Raw genomic sequence first — 18,620 nt, forward strand, 5'->3', positions numbered from 1 at the left:
GATACATAATCAAACAAAGACCATCTCAGAATGTGACAGAAACACTAGTATCATTTGTGGGTGTGCAAGCGCGCAAGCGAGAGATAAAGATAGAGATAGAGATGCGGGAAAGAAAGGTTTATACAAATACAAACCATTGTCATGCAGACCTGCAATTACAACTTCATTTTGGATCTGCACAAAAAAAATCGAATGTTAAAACTCTCAAAAATCAAACTAATATTTTAGGAGAAAAAATTAAGTTCAACTGGCAATATAAGCAAAAAGGGCGGACTAAGAGTTCTTAACAAATAACAACCAGCCAGCATCTCAAAACCACACAACAGTGACTGCGTCAACGTTTATTAAATTTAAAATAGATGGAAGAGGAAAATTAAGTTCAACTGGCAAATAAGCAAATTGGGCAACCTAAGTGTTCTTAACAAATAACAACCAGCCAGAACCTCTAAACCACACAACAGTGACTGCATCAACATTTATTAAATTTAAAATGGGTTGAAGAGAAAACTAGGGTTCTCAACTTGGATAACAATGGAATTCATGCACAATAATAAACCACAAGCCTAATTTCCACATGGTGTTTCTTTAATGTATATTGAAAACCCAAAACACGGCCCAATTTGACAATCTTCAAACATAAAGAACAGTCATATTTATGCATGATTTCATAGATATCTATGTTCCTCTTATTTTCTAAACCATATGCACCTACTGATTTGTTTCACTAGCTATATCTGTGATTTTTCTCTTGTTGATTTGGGGCTTAAGTTGGATGACTAGTTTTGCATTTTCAACCCTATACTATTTTATATGGGTTGATTTGTCATTTTACTTATTTGTGAACCCATTGCCCAATTTTGGAATAACTTAGGGGGTTATATGAAACTTTTTCTTGTTTTCCCCCTTTTGTATGTGTATATTGCTCGTCATTGAAAATTAAGAGGGTTTTCTTGCTGCTCCGTGGATGTAGGCTTGATTGAAAGCCGAACCACGTTAAATTCCTGTGTTCTTGTGCATTTTTCATCTTATTTTTGCATATTTCTATTTGTTTTTCCACAACAAAGTGGTATCAGAGAGATTCGATCCTGTGAGAGAATGCCCGGATCTGGATCTGGAACACAGGTAACAATTGGATCTCGCACGGCACGGATGGCTGTTTCAAATGCAAAATTTGAAATTGAAAAATTCGATGGGAACACGAATTTTGGGATGTGGCAGTGTGAAGTGGTGGATGTTCTTGTGCAACAAGGGTTAGATGTAACCCTAGAAGATAAACCGGATGATATGGAACAAAATGAGTGGGTGAAGATGAATAGATTGGCGTGTGGCACCATTCGTCTCTGTCTTGCAAAGGAGGTGAAGTATTTCGTGATGAAAGAGACTATGGCGAAGGATTTGTGGCAGACACTGGAAGATAAATACTTGATGAAGAGCATTCAAAATCGTTTGTATTTGAAAAGGCAAGTTTTCCGTTTTTCATACAAAGAAGGTACGTCAATGATGGAGCATATTCACTCTTTCAATAAATTGATTGCTGATTTGTTAAATCTGGATGAAGAAGTTGAAGATGAAGATAAAGCCTTATTGTTATTGAGTTCATTACCTGATTCGTTTGATCATTTTGCCACCACACTAATTTATGGTAAAGATTCAATAACATTTAAGGATGTTTCTGATGCTTTGATGAATAATGAGTTTCGTAGGAGAGATAAGCAGGCCTAGTTTGAGAATTCAGAAGCATTAGCAGTAAGGGGACGAACAGAGCAACGACAATCAGATAAGAAGAACAAGTTTCGGTCCAAGTCTAGAGGAGTTTTGAGAGGAACTTCAGCAGATGGTAGAAAAATTCCAGCAAAAGATGAGTGTTCATTCTGCCATAATAAAGGCCATTGGAAGAAAGACTGTCCAAAATTGAAGCAAAAGGAGAAGGGAAAAGAGAAGAAAACTGAGAATGCTAATGTGGCCCAGGGGGATGATGACTCTGAGTTTGCTTTGGTATCCACTTCTGATAGTATTTCAAATAGTTGGATCATGGATTCTGGTTGCTCATACCATATGTGTCCGAATAAGGATCATTTTACTAGTTTGGAGTTATCTGATAATGGGACAGTCCTCATAGGAAATGATTATGCATGTGAAAAGAAAGGAGTAGGCTCAATCTGTTTGAAACTTTATGATAGAACTATCAGGGAGTTGACAAATGTTTGGTATATACCAGATCTGAAGAAAAATCTAATATCTTTGGGTGCTTTGGAATCTAGAGGTTTCAAAGTCACAATGGAGGCAGGTGAGCTGAAAGTGTCCAAGGGTGCTATGGTTGTGATGAGAGAAGCCAGACAGAAGAATTTGTATTTTCTACAAGGAAAAACAATTGTAGGTGGAGCTGCTATGATTGTTGCCAAGCAGAGTGAAGGTGTTTCTGATGCTTCTAGGTTGTGGCATATGAGGCTTGGACATACTGGTGAGAAGGCACTACAAGGGCTGGTCAAGCAAGGCTTGTTAAAGGGTGCAAAGACATGCAAGATTGATTTTTGTGAGCATTGTGTATTGGGAAAACAAACCAAGGTGAAATTTGGAACCTCAGTACATCAGACTGAAGGAATTCTTGATTATGTGCAGACAGATGTTTGGGGGCCAACACAGGTTGTATCTTTAGGAGGAAAGTTTTGGTTTGTTACATTTGTAGATGACTTTTCCAGAAGAGTTTGGGTCTACACAATGAAGACTAAAGATGAGGTTTTCAACACTTTTTTGGTTTGGAAGAAAATGGTTGAGAATCAGACTGGAAGGAAAATAAAGTGCTTGAGGTCTGACAATGGAGGTGAGTACAAGTCTAATTCTTTCCAGAAATTTTGTGAAGATGAAGGTATTATGAGGCATTTCACAGTGAGGGGAAATCCACAACAAAATGGGGTAGCAGAGAGGATGAACATGACCTTGTTGGAAAAGGTGAGGTGTATGTTGTCCAATGCTGCTTTGGGCAAGATGTTTTGGGCAGAGGCAGTTGCATATGCATGCCACCTCATCAATAGATTACCATCAGCTACACTTGAAGGTAAAACACCTTATGAGGTGTGGACTGGAAAACCTGCTACTGATTATGATTCTTTGCATATTTTTTTGGTTGTACTCGCTTACTTTCATGTCACGGAAAGTAAACTTGATCCGGAGCAAAGAAAGGTGTATTTTTGGGTCTTTGCGGTGGTGTCAAAGGATACAGAGTTATGGTGCCCGAGTTGAAGAAGTTGATATTAAGCGGAGATGTTACATTTTGATGAAGGCGATTTCTCAAAAAGTGAAATACAACCTAGTAAGAAAAATTGTGCAAAGCGAGGAATGTGCAACATGTGGAGTTTGAGCATAATGCGACTAGTTCTCGGATGGATGCAAACCCTACACCTACAAATGATTTTCTGAGATAATATTGATGGAGGTTCTCGAGCATGAACCCTAAAGCATGACAGATGATAATAGTATAGCTGCAACTAGGACAAGGAGAGAAATCGGGAAAAGCTACCCCGATTTGTTGACATGGTTGCTTATGCGTTACTGCTTTTAGAAGATGACATTCCAACCACCTCTAAAAGAAGCCATTAGAAGTTCGGAAAAAAATGGATTGGAATAAGGCTATGGATGAAGAAATGCAATCTCTTCAGAAGAATAACACTTGGGAGCTTGTGAAGCTACCAAAGGGAAGAAAAGAGATTGGTTGCAAATGGTTGTATGCAAAAAAGGAAGGAACTCAGGGAAAAGATAGTGTGAGGTTCAAGGCAAGATTGGTGGCCAAAGGTTATGCACAGAGAGAAGGACTTGACTACAATGAAGTTTTTTCTCCAGTAGTAAAGCATTCATCTATTCGGATTCTTTTGGCTTTGGTTGCTCAGTTTGACTTGAATTTGGTACAATTTGATGTGAAGACTGCATTTCTGCATGGGGACTTGGAAGAGGAGATTTACATGTCACAACCAGAAGGTTTTAAGGCAGTTGGCAAGGAAGACTTGGTTTGCAGGTTGAACAGGTCATTATATGGTTTGAAACAGTCTCCAAGGCAATGGTACAAGAGGTTTGATCAATTTATGAAAGTTCAGAAATTCACAAGAAGTCTTTATGATCCTTGTGTTTACTTTAAGAAGTTGTTGGATGGGACTTTCATTTACTTATTGTTATATGTGGATGACATGTTAATTGCTGCAAGAAATATTGCTAAGGTTGATAAGTTGAAGAACTAGTTGAACTCAGAATTTAAAATGAAGGAATTAGGAGAGGCCAAGAAGATATTGGGCATGGAGATTAGTAGAGACAGAGTAAAGGGCACAGTGCATCTGAGTCAAAACCAATACTTGAAGAAGATAGTACAGCGGTTTGGCATGGATGAACACACTAAACCAGTTAGTACTCCTCTTGCTCCTCATTTTAAATTGAGTGCTGATCAATCCCCAAAATCTGATGTCGAAAGAGATTATATGAAGAAGGTACCTTATGCTAGTTTAATTGGATGTCTTATGTATGCTATGGTATGTACAAGACCTGATATTTCCCAGGCTGTTAGTATGGTGTGTAGATATTTGCATGATCCAGTTAAAAAGCACTGGGAAGCTGCAAAGTGGGTATTGAGGTACATTAAAGGCACTATGGAGGTTGGTCTGAAATTTGAGAGAAATCATGAGAATGATGACAGATTTCTCATTGGCTATGTGGATTCAGATTTTGCTGGTGATCTGGACAATAGGAGGTCTACTACAGGGTATTTGTTTACTTTGGCTAGTGGGCCTATCAGTTGGAAGTCTACATTGCAGTCTACTGTAGCATTATCTACTACAGAAGCAGAGTATATGGCAACAGCAGAAGCTTTGAAGGAGGCCATTTGGATACATGGACTGATTGCAGACTTGGGGTTTAACCAAAAACAGGTGGAGGTATTTAGTGATAGCCAGAGTGCTATTCACTTAGCAAAGAACCAGGTTCACCATGCTCGGACTAAACATATAGATGTTCGTTTTCATTTTGTTCGTGATATTGTGAATGGTGGGGTTATTTTGCTTAAGAAAATTCATACAAGGGATAATCCTGCTGATATGATGACTAAGGTCATTGGTGGTGCCAAGTTCAATCATTGCTTGAACTTGGTCAACATTGTGATTGTTTGAATTGTTGGAGATGCAGCAAGGAACTTGTGAGATTGGTGTGAGATTTCATACTAACGTGGATGTCGATGATGAGATGGTTTGTGATGTGGCTTGCAAATCTCGCCAAGGTGGAGATTGTTGATTTGGGGCTTAAGTTGGATGACTCGTTTTGCATTTTCAACCCTATACTATTTTATATGGGTTGATTTGTCATTTTACTTATTTGTGAACCCATTGCCGAATTTTGGAATAACTTAGGGGGTTATATGAAACTTTTCCTTGTTTTCCCCCTTTTGTATGTGTGTATTGCTCGTCATTGAAAATTAAGAGGGTTTTTTTGCTGCTCCGTGGATGTAGGCTTGATTGAAAGCCGAACCACGTTAAATTCCTGTGTTCTTGTGCATTTTTCATCTTATTTTTTGCATATTTCTATTTGTTTTTCCACAACATCTCTTTTTATTGAAATATGTCCTGCCTTTATTCTCTACAGCTTTTGTCATTGTTTATATTGCTTAAGTTCAAATAGAGTCATGCTCCTGCAAAGGCTCCAAATATATATCGTTTTATGTCCCCTTCTAGTATGAAGATCAATTTGGGAACCCAGAAAAAGCCAGATAGGTGTAACCTGCTTTGCAAGAACCCAAATCTAACAACCCACCCACACTGTAACACTAACAAAACCAAGCTATCTTCGTGATGATATCTAATCCTAATCTATTAATTTACTATACCCTCAAGTCAGAATATATGAACTGATAGAAACCCTACGGAACATCAAGTTGAAGACCTAATATACTAAAAACTGAATTGAAACTTCCCAATTGGCAATTTTACTGCACCAAAATGTTATACATGACAAGCTAAGCGCTCATTAATAGGACACCATTCATGATTAGCACATTTCTTATGACAAGAAAAGCAATAAATTATCTTGTTTAAAAATTTAATATTATTAGTAGGGAAAATTGTTTGTGTAAGTGAGTAATTGCTAATATATCCTCCCAAAAATCACATTTGCTTATATACCCTTACAAAGGGTTTTTATTTGCTTGTATACTTTTGCAGTTAAAAATCAAATTACAAAGTTTATACAAATAGAGTTTTATCATAAATTTTCCCCTTCTCTTTTTTTCATTTTCTAATGTGAATAAGTAAAGAGGGTGAAGAATATTTTTTTTAATAAAATATTTGAGTTCATGTTTGGTCAGAGGGGTATATAAGTAAATAAGAATAATTTATATAGGCATATAAGCAAATATCACTTTTATAGGGGTATATAAGCAATCACACATTTTTTTCTTTTTTTTTTCGGGAAAGGAGCTCAGAGAGCTGTTTTATTGATAGAAAATAAAAGGTCTACAAGAGTTTAAAGTTACAAACCAGGAAGTAAAGACAAACAATAAAATATTTGAGTTCTTGGTCAGAGGGGTATATAAGTAAATAAGAATAATTTATAGAGGCATATAAGCAAATATCACTTTTATAGGGGTATATAAGCAATCACACATTTTTGCTGGGTAAACACCTTCGTATTAGCTATAGGTTAGAATAAAGGCTACAAAAAGTTTGGCCAAAAGGAACAAACAGTGTTGTTAAGTGTGCAAGACACTCAAGGCGCACTAAGACTTTTGTAACGCCTAAGGCGCAATGCACAAAAAAAAGCGCTCGCCCGGTAAGTTAGCCGCATATAAATAAATAAATAAATAAATAAATAAATAAATAAATAAATTATACATAATATATACACACAAAAAAATTGCTTTAAGATTCACGCGTCCAATTAGTTCTAACTTCTGAGTTCTGAGTCCTAACTCCTAATCACCGATCGGATGGATGATATTCAAAAGACCTAAATAGATATGGGTGATTGGGACATTAAAGGTCTTGTAAATATTTGATTTTTAAATGCCATCAAATTTCCAACGATTAAAAATTTTATTTAAATCTTAAAAGCCTAATTAAATATGGGTGGTTGGCAGACAATTTTTTTAAAAGTTTACTATTTACCAAAACATCATTACCCTTAAAAACTGAACTAAAAATGTAAAAAAATGAAGATAATCAACAGTCAATTTTCAATTAGGCAGGCTCTTTTAGCGATTTTCAAAGTGCAAAAGGCACTCTAAAGAGCAAAAAAGCTTGTGCCTCTTTGAAGGCACCCCGCCTAGACAACTTAAGGTGCTTATAATGGAAAACACTGCATCTTAGCGCTGTGCCTTGACAACACTGGAACAAAAAATTAAAATCAGATAGGTAATGAAAAAAAAATTTATTTAAACAACTCACTATAATTTAGAGTATAATAAGAAGAATAATGTAAAGCAGCTATGGATGTGTACAAGTGTTAGAAAGAAAAAGGTATGTCTTAAGAGCTGGCAATGTTACAATTGAATTTCTTACACGACAAATTAGAAGGCAAAGGCTTGTTGATTTCCAAGAATTGTTGACCATAAAGCACCAGATTTGGATCAAAACTGCCAAGAAAATGTTAGTGAGACTTTCACTTCAGACCATGTGAAGCTATAAAGATAACTAAGAAAAGAAAATTTTTGGCCCTGAGATGTCATAAGATAAATAGATTAAATGTTACAAAACATATTTAGGGACTGACCGCAAGCCGGACACTACTTTAAGAGCTTGCGTATTTCGATACGGCAAAGTAGCAGCAAAAGTAGGCAGAACCTGCAATTAAAGGCTTCAATATATGTTAGCATGACTTAGAGTAAGTTTAAATAAAACAAAAATTAGGGATAAGAATATTTGATTGTTCTCACAAAAGCTAGGTCCAAGCATAAGTGAATCTAAAGGAAAGATGAAAGCCAAAATGACAGAAGGCTCAACAAAAACGCTAGGCAGACATTGAAAACAGCCATTTGGAGCAGCTAATTTCTCTTAATGAGGGAAGACTATCATCGTTAATTGCATTCCACTTTCTCTCTCTATACACAAAGGTCATTCTACATCTTGCAAGCTGATTCACATTCTCGACAAAATTAAAAGCAGGTTCATGTGGAAAGTGTTAGATACATGTATATATGTGTATGTATATCCTGAGTATAGACTATGTACACTATATGTACTTGTACACTTCATCATCTATTTATACATGAACTTGTCCATTGAGATCAATGGTTCAAGCATTTCTCTCTTCCTCTCACTTTCTAACATGGTATCAGATTAGCCTAGGTTGCAGTGGTGTCGAACCCCGCCACTCCTTCTCCGGCGATCCTTCTCCGGCGACCGCCGCCGTTCGTTCCAGCCGTGCTCTTCTCCTGTCGCGCTTGCACGTGCTCCTGCCCCTGCACGTGTCTTATGGTTGCGCCCACGCACGTGTCTAATGGTTGCGCTCACGCACGCGTCTCACGCCCTGCCCGGCGCTCGCGCTGCATCCCCGCCTCGTCTGCTGCGACCGCGCCCCTGCCGCTCTCCTGCCTCGCCAGCGCTTGCGCCCACGCACGTGCTCCCGCCCCTGCCGCGCTCGCGCCTGCATCCCTGCCCCTGCGCTGCTGCGGCCCGCGCCTGCGCCAGCGCTCGCGCCAGCGCTGCGCCCGCAGCGCTGCACACTGCCGCGCCGCTCGGCGCTCTCGCCTCCAGCTTGCCCACGCGCCCGGACCTGCAGCGCTTTAGCGGATCCGGTCGCCCGACCAGATCCTCATTTTCAGCCTTGCTTTATGTTTTTAATTGGTTGCTTTTGGTTTTATTCTCTTGTTTGAGAATTGTTTTTTTTTTTTATTTTGTCTGATTGTTTTCTTTTCTTTTTGTAATTTAATTTCGAGCATCAAAAAGTATGGACTCTCATCGGACTTAGTGGAGTTCTTCCTGATGTCCGTCACCGCAATATCTCCCACTCTGATGTGGTGCTTGATGGCACCAATTATATTCCATGGCGGCTTACTCTCAAGCCCATTCTTGATGGCATTCGTGTTCTTTCCCATGTTGACGGTACTTCTACTGCTCCAGCAGTTCCGACAGTCACTGATACTGCCATTCTCAAAGCTTATGAGCAACAGCTTGAGAAGTGGATTGTAGATGATTCTACGACACGGATGATTATTTGTCAGACTGTTACCATTGATATTCGCACCCATATTGCGGATCTACCCACTGCTCGAGCGATGTGGAGCTACTTGGAGCGCCGTTACTGCGGTTCCAGTCAGGCACAGATCTATACCTTATATCAGGCCCTTGACACTCTGCATCAAGGGGAGGATACCGTTGATCATTACTATAGTCGATTCTGTGAGGTTATGGCGCCAGATTGATGCCCTCACACCCTCTCACTGCCCTACCCACACTGCTCAGCTCCTCACTTGCTCTGATGAGGCATGTACCGGTCGTCGTCGCCATGAGGAGTCACGACGTATGTACGCGTTCATTATGCGTCTACGTCCTGAGTTTGAGTCGACCCGAGCCCAGCTCTTACATGCTCCTACCACACACTCCTTAGATGAGGCATTCACTATTATTCGTGCTGAGGAGACTCGTCTTCGGGCTTCCTTCGGGGGGAAGTGCACTTGCTGCTACTCGTACTCCTGCTCCTTCACCGGCTACCCCGTCCTCTTCTACTTCTGTTGCTTCTCGGTCTTCTCAGCGGCCGAAGAAGACTGTGACTTGCCACTATTGTGGCATTGTGGGACACATTGAGCGTGACTGCCGGAAGAAGCAGCGAGGCCTTTCCCGCATGACTTCATCACCGACTCCGCCGCTCCTTCCCACACCCCCTTCTCAGATGCACTCTGCATCGACTTCCACTGTCTCTCTCTCTCCTACAGATCAGCAGCAGCTATTGGTGATGCTTCGTCAGTTTCAGCAGTCGCATCTGAGCGACATCTCTACTGGTCAGGCACGTTCAGCTAAGGTTACTCCACCCACTCCAGGTAGTTCCTGTCTTCTTTGGCTTCTTGACTCTGGTGCTAGCTTTCACATGACACATGATGCCACTTATCTTCACCATTCTCATCCTCCTTATCTTCATACTCGTGTTCGCATTGCTGATAGCACACTTTTACCTGTCTCTTCCACTGGTCATCTCTCCACTAGTGCTTTCTCTGTCCCCTCTGTCTCTCATGTCCCTCACCTATCCATGAACCTTATGTCTGTTAGTCAACTCACTGATTATGACTGTCAGGTTATTTTTGACCGGACCTCTTGTCGTGTGCAGGATCACAGTGGAGCGGTGATTGGAGCTGGCCGCCGCCATAGTGGAGTATATGCGCTGGATTCCCTTCGTCTTCCCTCTTCAGACAGGTCTATTTCTCACTGTTATGCTGCTACTATATCTCATCATCTGTGGCATCATCGTCTTGGTCATTTGTGTCAGTCTCGTATGTCTTCTCTTGTCAGTCAGGGCGTCCTAGGAGCTGTCTCTCCTCCTTCTGATGTTGTCTGTTTTGGCTGTAAACTTGGTAAACAGTTACAACGTCCTTATCCGTTGAGTCAGTCTCAAACTAGTGTCCCTTTTGAACTCATTCACTCTGATGTTTGGGGCCCTACTCCTTTTGTATCTAAAGGTGGCAATTGATATTATGTTATTTTTATTGATGATCACACACGTTTTACCTGGGTTTATCTTATGCATCATCGTAGTCAGCTTTTATCTATATATCGCTCTTTTACAACTATGGTGCACACTCAGTTCTCTGCCTCTATCAAGACCTTTAGGTCTGATTCTGGCGGAGAATACACCTCCCATGCTTTTCGTACCCATTTGTCTTTTGAGGGCACCTTGCCTCAACTATCCTGTCCTGGGGATCATCCTCAGAATGGGGTCGCTGAGCGCAAGCATCGTCACATTTTAGAGATGGCCCGAGCTCTTCTACTTGGCGCCTCTCTTCCTCCTCACTTCTGGGCTGATGCTGTTCACACTGCCGTCTACCTTATTAATCTGCAACCATCATCTCATTTTTAGGGTTGTAGTCCTGGTGAGTTCCTACATGGAACTCCCCCTCACTATGATCACCTTCGTGCTTTTGGTTGTCATTGTTTTGTCTTACTCTCACCTCGGGAGCGGACAAAACTCACCACCCAGTCGGTTCTTTGTGTTTTTTTGGGGTACAGTTTTGAACACAAATGTTATCGTTGTTATGACCCAGTCACTTGTCGTTTTCGCATCTCTCGAGATGTCATGTTTGATGAGACCACTCTTTTTTATGCTTCCCCACTTCTACTACATCTACTTCTCCCACTGTCCCTCTTTCCTTCCTTTTTCCTCTTTCATCCACTAAGGATACTCCGCCAGCGTCCACTACTTATCTACCACGTCCTTCCTCTCCAGAGCTTCTCTCTCATTTATCTCCTATTCCTTCTCCCTCCTTATCCAGCCGATTCTTCCTCACTTCCTTCCGCACATCCTCCTCTTCGTTACACTTATCATCGTCGGGAACCTGCAGCATCTTCACCTCGGCCGGTCCTCTCTGACACCCCCTCTACCGCTGATCTCGATCCACGAGTGCACGCTCTCACACCCCATTCTCACGTGATCGATCCACTTTACATCCTCCCCGACCGTTATACTCACTGCTAGCACTAGTGTCTCGCATGTCCTTGAGCCGTGTACCCTCTGAGAGGCGGTGCGGTCACCGCGTGGCGTCTGCCATGGGCGAGGGAGCTTGATGCATTGTCTCAGACTCATACTTGGGATTTAGTTCCCCTCCCTTCTCATGCTACTTCGATTACATGCCGCTAGATTTACAGGGTGAAGACTCGTTCTGATGGGTCTCTCGAGCGCTATAAGGTGCGCTTGGTTGCTCGTGGTTTCCAGCAGGAGCATGGTCGTGACTATGAGGAGACCTTTGCCCCTGTAGCCCACATGCATACTGTACGTACATTGATTGCCGTTGCGGCTGCTCGAGAGTGGACCCTACATCAGCTTGATGTGAAGAATGCGTTTCTTCACGGTGACTTAAAGGAGGAAGTTTATATGACTCCTCCTCCTGGTCTTCGGGTGCCTCCAGGGACTGTTTGTCGACTTCGTCGTGCTCTTTATGGTCTTAAAAAGGCTCCACGGGCCTGGTTTGAGCGATTCAGTACTGTTATTGAGGCGGTTGGTTTCACTTCGAGCATCCATGATTCGGCAGTCTTTGTTCATTCTTCACATCGCGGCCGCACTATTCTTCTCCTCTATGTGGATGACATGATTCTTACTGGAGATGATCATGCTCACATTGCCTTTGTGAAGCAGAAACTCTATGAGACATTCTTGATGACCGATTTGGGTCCGCTTCGTTACTTTTTGGGTATTGAGATCACTTCTCGGTCCCGATGGCTACCGTCTTACTCAACAGCGATATACTCTTGACCTTCATGCTCGCTCTGGCTTGAGCGATACTCTGACTGTCATGCTACACCCATGGAGCTTCACTTGCAGCTCCGAGCTTCTGATGGGACTCCTTTACCTGATCCCTCTCGATATCGACATCTTGTTGGCAGCTTGGTTTACTTGGCTGTCACTCATCCTGACATTTCTTATGCAGTCCATATTCTGAGTCAGTTTGTTGCAGCTCCTACTGCATTCATTATGCACATCTTCTCCGAGTACTGCGCTATCTTCGTGGTACTACATCTCGTGGTCTGTTCTATTCACGTCATTCCACTCTTCAGCTACAGGCCTATTCCGATGCTACTTGGGCTAGTTCCCCTGATGATCGTTTCTCGTCACTCTGGTTCATCGTATCTTTCTTGGATCTTCTCTCATTGTTTGGAAGACTAAGAAACAGCATACAGTAGCCAAGTCCAGTGCTGAGGCTGAGGTTCGTGCTTTAGCTTCTACTGTTCAGGAGGTACTTTGGCTTCGCTCGATCCTACAGGACTTTGGGATACTGCAGACCTCCCCTATTCCTCTTCACTGTGATAGCACTGGGGCCCTTCAGATCGCTGCTGACCCGGTCAAGCATGAGCTGACCAAACACATTGGAGTGGATGCCCATTTCACTCGATGTCATGTTCGTTCTCAGACAGTGTCTCTTCATTACCTTCCCACAGAGGTTCAGGTTGCTGACTTTTTCACCAAAGCGCAGACTCGCGATCAGCATCTTTTCATGTTATCCAAACTCCAGACGTATGATCCGTCTTGAGTTTGAGGAGGGGTGTTAGATACATGTATATATGTGTATGTATATCCTGAGTATAGACTATGTACACTATATGTACTTGTACACTTCATCATCTATTTATACATGAGCTTGTCCATTGAGATCAATGGTTCAAGCATTTCTCTCTTCCTCTCACTCTCTAACAGAAAGGTTCAAGAAATGAAATGCACATTTACCATTTGGTCTTCGAACCATTAATTTAGAAGAATTCAACCTGGCATGGATTAGTAAAAAATAATGGAAACTAAGTTCTAAAAGATCATATGACCAATAGGCTGGTTCAAATTCTTGACAACATAAAATGCAGGATGATACTGAACAAAGAAGTTCCTCGCTAAGGAGAAATTTGACAAATTGGCATATCACCCGGAGATTTTCTGCTATGAATTGAGACACATAGGAGAAAGGAGAACAAAGCTCAGAATGACAGAGAAGAATGAGATCGAGTTTTTAAATTAACCAATCTTCACATCCACTCAACTAATTTAGAGTGCTAGTTGGGCCAGGTTAATCTTCTCACCAAGCTTAGATATTATTTCAATAACAATGGCAAATGATCTTTGTGCCCACTAAATCGACTAAAGTGAAAGGGAAAAGAATGAGGACTCTAGCTAGTGTACTTAGAGGTATCAAAGACATAGCTAGCGTATTTCTTGCAAAATTAGTCCCTACACTTGCTTGTTCTGCTTCATTAAATTCCACATTAGCATCCTCTTCTTCATATAGACCTTACTTTTGTATATAGAAATTGAAGAATAGATATAAGCAACACAACCATAAGACAAATTAATATGTGGCTAGGTATTATGAGGTTCACTCAACCCTTACTTTACTTCCATGGGCATGCTGAAACTAGTACCCACAACCCTTGAGAAGAATACTCTAGAGCTATTGCCTCTCCTTTGTACTTAGGAACAAAGCCATATCAATGAGACTTAAGCTCTTACCAACACTGACCAAGTAAAAAAAAAAAAAAATTGTATATCCTAGTTAAAGGAATTAAACCACTAAGAATTCAAAAATCCTTCTTCCAAGAAGCCCGGCTCTCTCCTTTCCTTTACTATAATGCATTATATCCACAAAAAAAAAACCATTACATAAACCTAATAAACAACCAAATAACATTTGTAGTCATTGAATAAAACATATCATACTCAAATTAGAGGAAAAATGCACTGACATAATGGTTGATTACAGTGATTTGCATATCAACAAATTAAAACCAGTATTACCAATTTCCAAGAAGCTTCAATTTTCCATCAAAGACTTCTAATTTCTAGCTTGGCATGCCAGGCATCATACTCAAATTAGAGGAAAATGAACTAGTAAAGGGAAAACAAGAAGGTGACCTCAATGAAGGTCTGTCCATCCGGATGGTACACATACTTGCAGGGGCGGACCCACATGGGTGGCAGCCAGGGCTGAAGCCCGGGCTGGCCGACAGGAAAACCTTAGAAGAACCGTGTCCAATAAATTTTTTTATACAAATATTAATGTTTAATAATATTTTATTTGTATCTAACTAACAAGTAATGGACATGGGCTTGAGTGGTTTTGTGAGAGTTGAATGATGTGAGCCCACCCTGGTTCAAATCCTAGAGGTTACAATATTAAGTTTTTAATAATTTTAGTAATTAAAACAAGTTTTCAAAAATTGTGAAAATTTTTAAAAAAATTATACAATGTTCTAAACTTTATAATTTTTAATAATTAAGAAAAATAAATTGATAATGTGGCATGACAAATGTAAAAAAATTGATGAATGAAAAATTTTTTTCTTATTTAAAAATTACTAAAATTTTTAAGTTTTAATAAAAATTAGAAAGCTATTCATAACATCCATCACAATGACAGTAATTGACTTAACACCCCCTTACCGATGAGTTTTGGTTCTGCCACTGGTCGTGGTTGAACTAAGGAGAGACCATGGTTGAGCTAATGCCGAAAAATTAAAGAGTGACGAATATGAGAATATTAACTTTTATTTAAGCCCGGGCTGAACTAAATTACTGGGTCCGCCACTGCATACTTGAGCTCCTTCTCATCCACAGCATCTTTACCGCAAGCTCCGATCGCAAGAGCATACTGAGCCACATGCCTTCATCAAAATCAACCAGCAAAACCAAGAACTATGAATTCATCAACCCAAATCCACCTTTGTATTGTAGCTAAAAACATCATTACAGAATTAACCCTAACCCTAAACTTTAACCCTACCCAACCTGTCATTGTAAGAGAAAACATCCTGCAAAAAGAAGAAGAGACAGAGATTCATGAGATCAGTGGAGGCAGTTGAGAAAAAAACCAAAACATGAAAAAATGGATCAAAATGGAAGCTAACCTTGGAGAATTTGAAGGAGCGTGCAAGCTCTGGATCGATGGGCTTGGTCATCGCCATGATCGTCAACAAAGAAAAGCAATAGCAAGCAGGGACGGAACCAGGATTTATTGATAGAAAGTGAGGGCAAGATGTTATTTTCAATCAACATAAATTGTATTCAATACAAAATAGTGCGATATTGTGACATTTAATTAAATTAATCACAAAAAACATAAAATATTTATCTATGCACACTAGAGCTAGAATTGTCATACATGCGACGCATGTCTTTGCTAAGAGGAGATAGCCGAATACTGACGAGTTTGCATTTTTTGAAAACATTGTAGAATCGCCTCATTGTCAATAGTTGCAAAAACCTCTTTCTCAATATAGACAATCATGCTATCGTTCATCCACTCGTCTCCCATTTTGTTGCGCAAGTCAGTTTTCACAATATTCATCGCTGAAAATGCCCTCTCAACACTAGTACGCCATGAGTCGGCAAAACCAATGCCAACTCAATAAGGCGATAAAGCGAGGTGGAAAAATAGTACATTTGCGATGATCAATCATCTTTATAGTAAAACCTCCCAAGTCCCGATATTTGCAAAATCTTCATCATGTCGCGCATCATAAATAAAAAGTAGTAAGTTGATCCTCAAGCATCATATGTTCAGTCACCGAAAAGTCTTCAGGATGCATCATATGTTACATCATTGAATCCAATTTTATTATGTGTTAATGAATATTTATGATTATGAAACCTTTGGTATAACTAGTCTTATTGAAAGTTTGAAACCTATTTTGTTATGCATTTTTACTATATAGATTTAATACTAAACATTATTTACTTATACATATATACATTATGATACATATTAATATTTGATATTTGATATTTTCAACATTTTAACTCATCAAGGCATTTAATCAAACACATTGTAGGCATATTTATAAAAATGAAGTTTATCATTCATGTTATATTTATTTCACCCATAAATTTAATACATTCATTCTCTCATTTTCAATAAGAAGTGATCATTGATTATATGATCAAATAATTATAAATACTAAAAATATATATACTCGATTGAAAAGTAGAGAGGATGCGGTGTAGTGTAGAAGCGATCGAGGTTGAAGAAGCAGCGAAAGCTGGAATTTTGAATATTTTTGAAACACGGAAATAGATTTTTGATTAAAAGGGTAAAATTGACCTTTCAAATGTTTGAATGTTGGTTAGTTTTTGAGAGGGAATGAATGAACAGCTGAGATTAATTTCATCAAGATGATTGGTTTTAAGTTCGAGACAACCTCAAGAGTCAAGATTAGTTTTTCGATGAATGGCGGGATGAGATAATCAAATGGATGCACATTAGTTCGAGGCAACATTAGTTGGTTTGGTTTTAACCGAGAATGCAATTAACTCATGCTCTCAATGCACGAGTTTCATTTCGATTCTTGAAATTTCGTAAATTATAAAAGCTTCAAACTTGGCTGGTTTTTACGTTTTTCCTTTGAACATCTCATCTTCCATGAATTATCCCGACTTGTGCAAATGTTTTTACGAGGTCGAGTTGAATACAAAAGTTCTTCCTCATTGTCTTTAGTATCTATGTAGTGATTATCAAAGGCGGATGAGAGGGTCTTTGGAGGGAGCTAGCATGGCTAAAGGGAGCTGGTTTACATGGTTCCATAACTTCAATGTTTTTCCGGCCAAACATAAAAAACCTTGCCGGTGCCGAGGGGGGGCTGAAGCCCCTGCTAGCCCCCCCTTAGTTCCGTCCCTGATAGCAAGACGTCTAGTTGAGGCTCTTGAGGGTGATCGAAGAGTGCATGGTGGAAAGTGTGCGTGTGCTACCTTATTTTATATCCTTTTTAAAAGACGAAAGCGAAAAGCAATAGCATTACACATGTACGTGTTGTGTGTGCATGGAATCATCCAACTTTATGACTTGTAATCTGAACTAACTCTGCTTACGTATTATTATTATTATTATTTATTTAATCCAATTTAATGGATTTAAATTTCTTTAAAAATAATTGGTATTTTAATATATGTAGTTATTGGTATTTTTCTTTTTTTTTAAAAAAAATTATTTGGATTTATTTTATTTATGTTATTTTTTTCTTAATGAATCCATTTAATTTTCATCCATTCTCTATATTCCAATGTCCAATATAATTTTATTTTATAATTAAAAAAATATTTCTGAAATCACTGTGAAGGGATCGTTCTTTCCTAAACGATAATTAATTAAAAACAAATTTACACTATTTTTGAATAAATAAAACAAATTCATAAAATATACTCACATTAGGATATAATTAATGAATGGTCACCTTCAAATGGATTAATCCTTTTACAATAATAAATAAAGCAATAGCTTTTGGTGCATTGACCTCATTACCAAACACAAATTAAAGTCCTACACACCAATAAAAAAAATTATAAAAATATAAGTGATAATAAAAAAACCATCTTCTTCGAAGCAACAACAAGTCAGTCAATATAAATCAAGAAAGCAAATTTAGTTTATGAAAATATATGTTTGTTTAATGAGCCTCTTATTTATAAAAACAAAACAAAAAAAACCTATATTATAACATAAAATTATTAGATAAGGCATTCATCTTTATCAATGTTATAATTAATGTTTTTTTTTTTTACTAATAAAAGACTAGCGCCCCTCATTTAAGGAAATGTCAAAGGAATAGACATATACAAAGGTGCATAGATCTCTTAGAAAAATCCCCTGTCGTGTGAAACTATTGTTTCTTCCACAAGGGACCCACACCAAACCCATGAACAGTACATAAACAATACTGGGTGTGGATGTATAATGCATGAACAATACAGAGAACATTATTACCGAGGGAAGGATTCGAACTCTTACCCTCCCCTTGCACTCTTATGTTATATCATTAAGCTATTCAATGATTGACTTTTTTAGTTTACTATTAATTTAATATTTTATTGAAGCCCTATTTAACCATATATAAATAAGTTTTAGACCGAAAATTTTCCTATTAATCAACTTCAATATATATAAGATTATTATTATTATTATTAGGATTTGGGATATA

General features: G+C 39.1%; 1 protein-coding gene across 1 annotated transcript; it reads right to left on the reverse strand.

Annotated features, from left to right (window-relative positions):
- Nucleotides 1–6: 6 nt before the first annotated feature.
- Nucleotides 7–17,371, reverse strand: LOC120269110 (enoyl-CoA hydratase 2, peroxisomal-like). Its single transcript, XM_039276398.1, has 8 exons — nt 17,332–17,371; nt 15,558–15,643; nt 15,439–15,461; nt 15,246–15,314; nt 14,566–14,602; nt 7,738–7,808; nt 7,527–7,600; nt 7–174 (listed from the first exon to the last, which is right to left on the reverse strand). Exons 2-8 carry the CDS (start codon nt 15,612–15,614, stop codon nt 164–166), a joined length of 342 nt encoding a protein of 113 aa, XP_039132332.1. The 5' UTR covers nt 15,615–15,643; nt 17,332–17,371; the 3' UTR covers nt 7–163.
- Nucleotides 17,372–18,620: the final 1,249 nt, after the last annotated feature.

The sequence above is a fragment of the Dioscorea cayenensis genome, chromosome 2 (assembly GCF_009730915.1).
Source record: "Dioscorea cayenensis subsp. rotundata cultivar TDr96_F1 chromosome 2, TDr96_F1_v2_PseudoChromosome.rev07_lg8_w22 25.fasta, whole genome shotgun sequence".
NCBI lineage: Eukaryota > Viridiplantae > Streptophyta > Magnoliopsida > Dioscoreales > Dioscoreaceae > Dioscorea > Dioscorea cayenensis.

Bases quoted from the DNA above. Each gene is read 5' to 3' on its own strand.
- LOC120269110 (XM_039276398.1), bottom strand. From the start codon at position 15,614: ATGGCGATGACCAAGCCCATCGATCCAGAGCTTGCACGCTCCTTCAAA. The intron at 15,315-15,438 runs GTTGGGTAGGGT...ATTTTGATGAAG, and splicing joins GTTTTCTCTTACAATGACAG to GCATGTGGCTCAGTATGCTC. The intron at 14,603-15,245 runs GTATGCAGTGGC...CCGCCCCTGCAA, and splicing joins GTGGATGAGAAGGAGCTCAA to GTATGTGTACCATCCGGATG.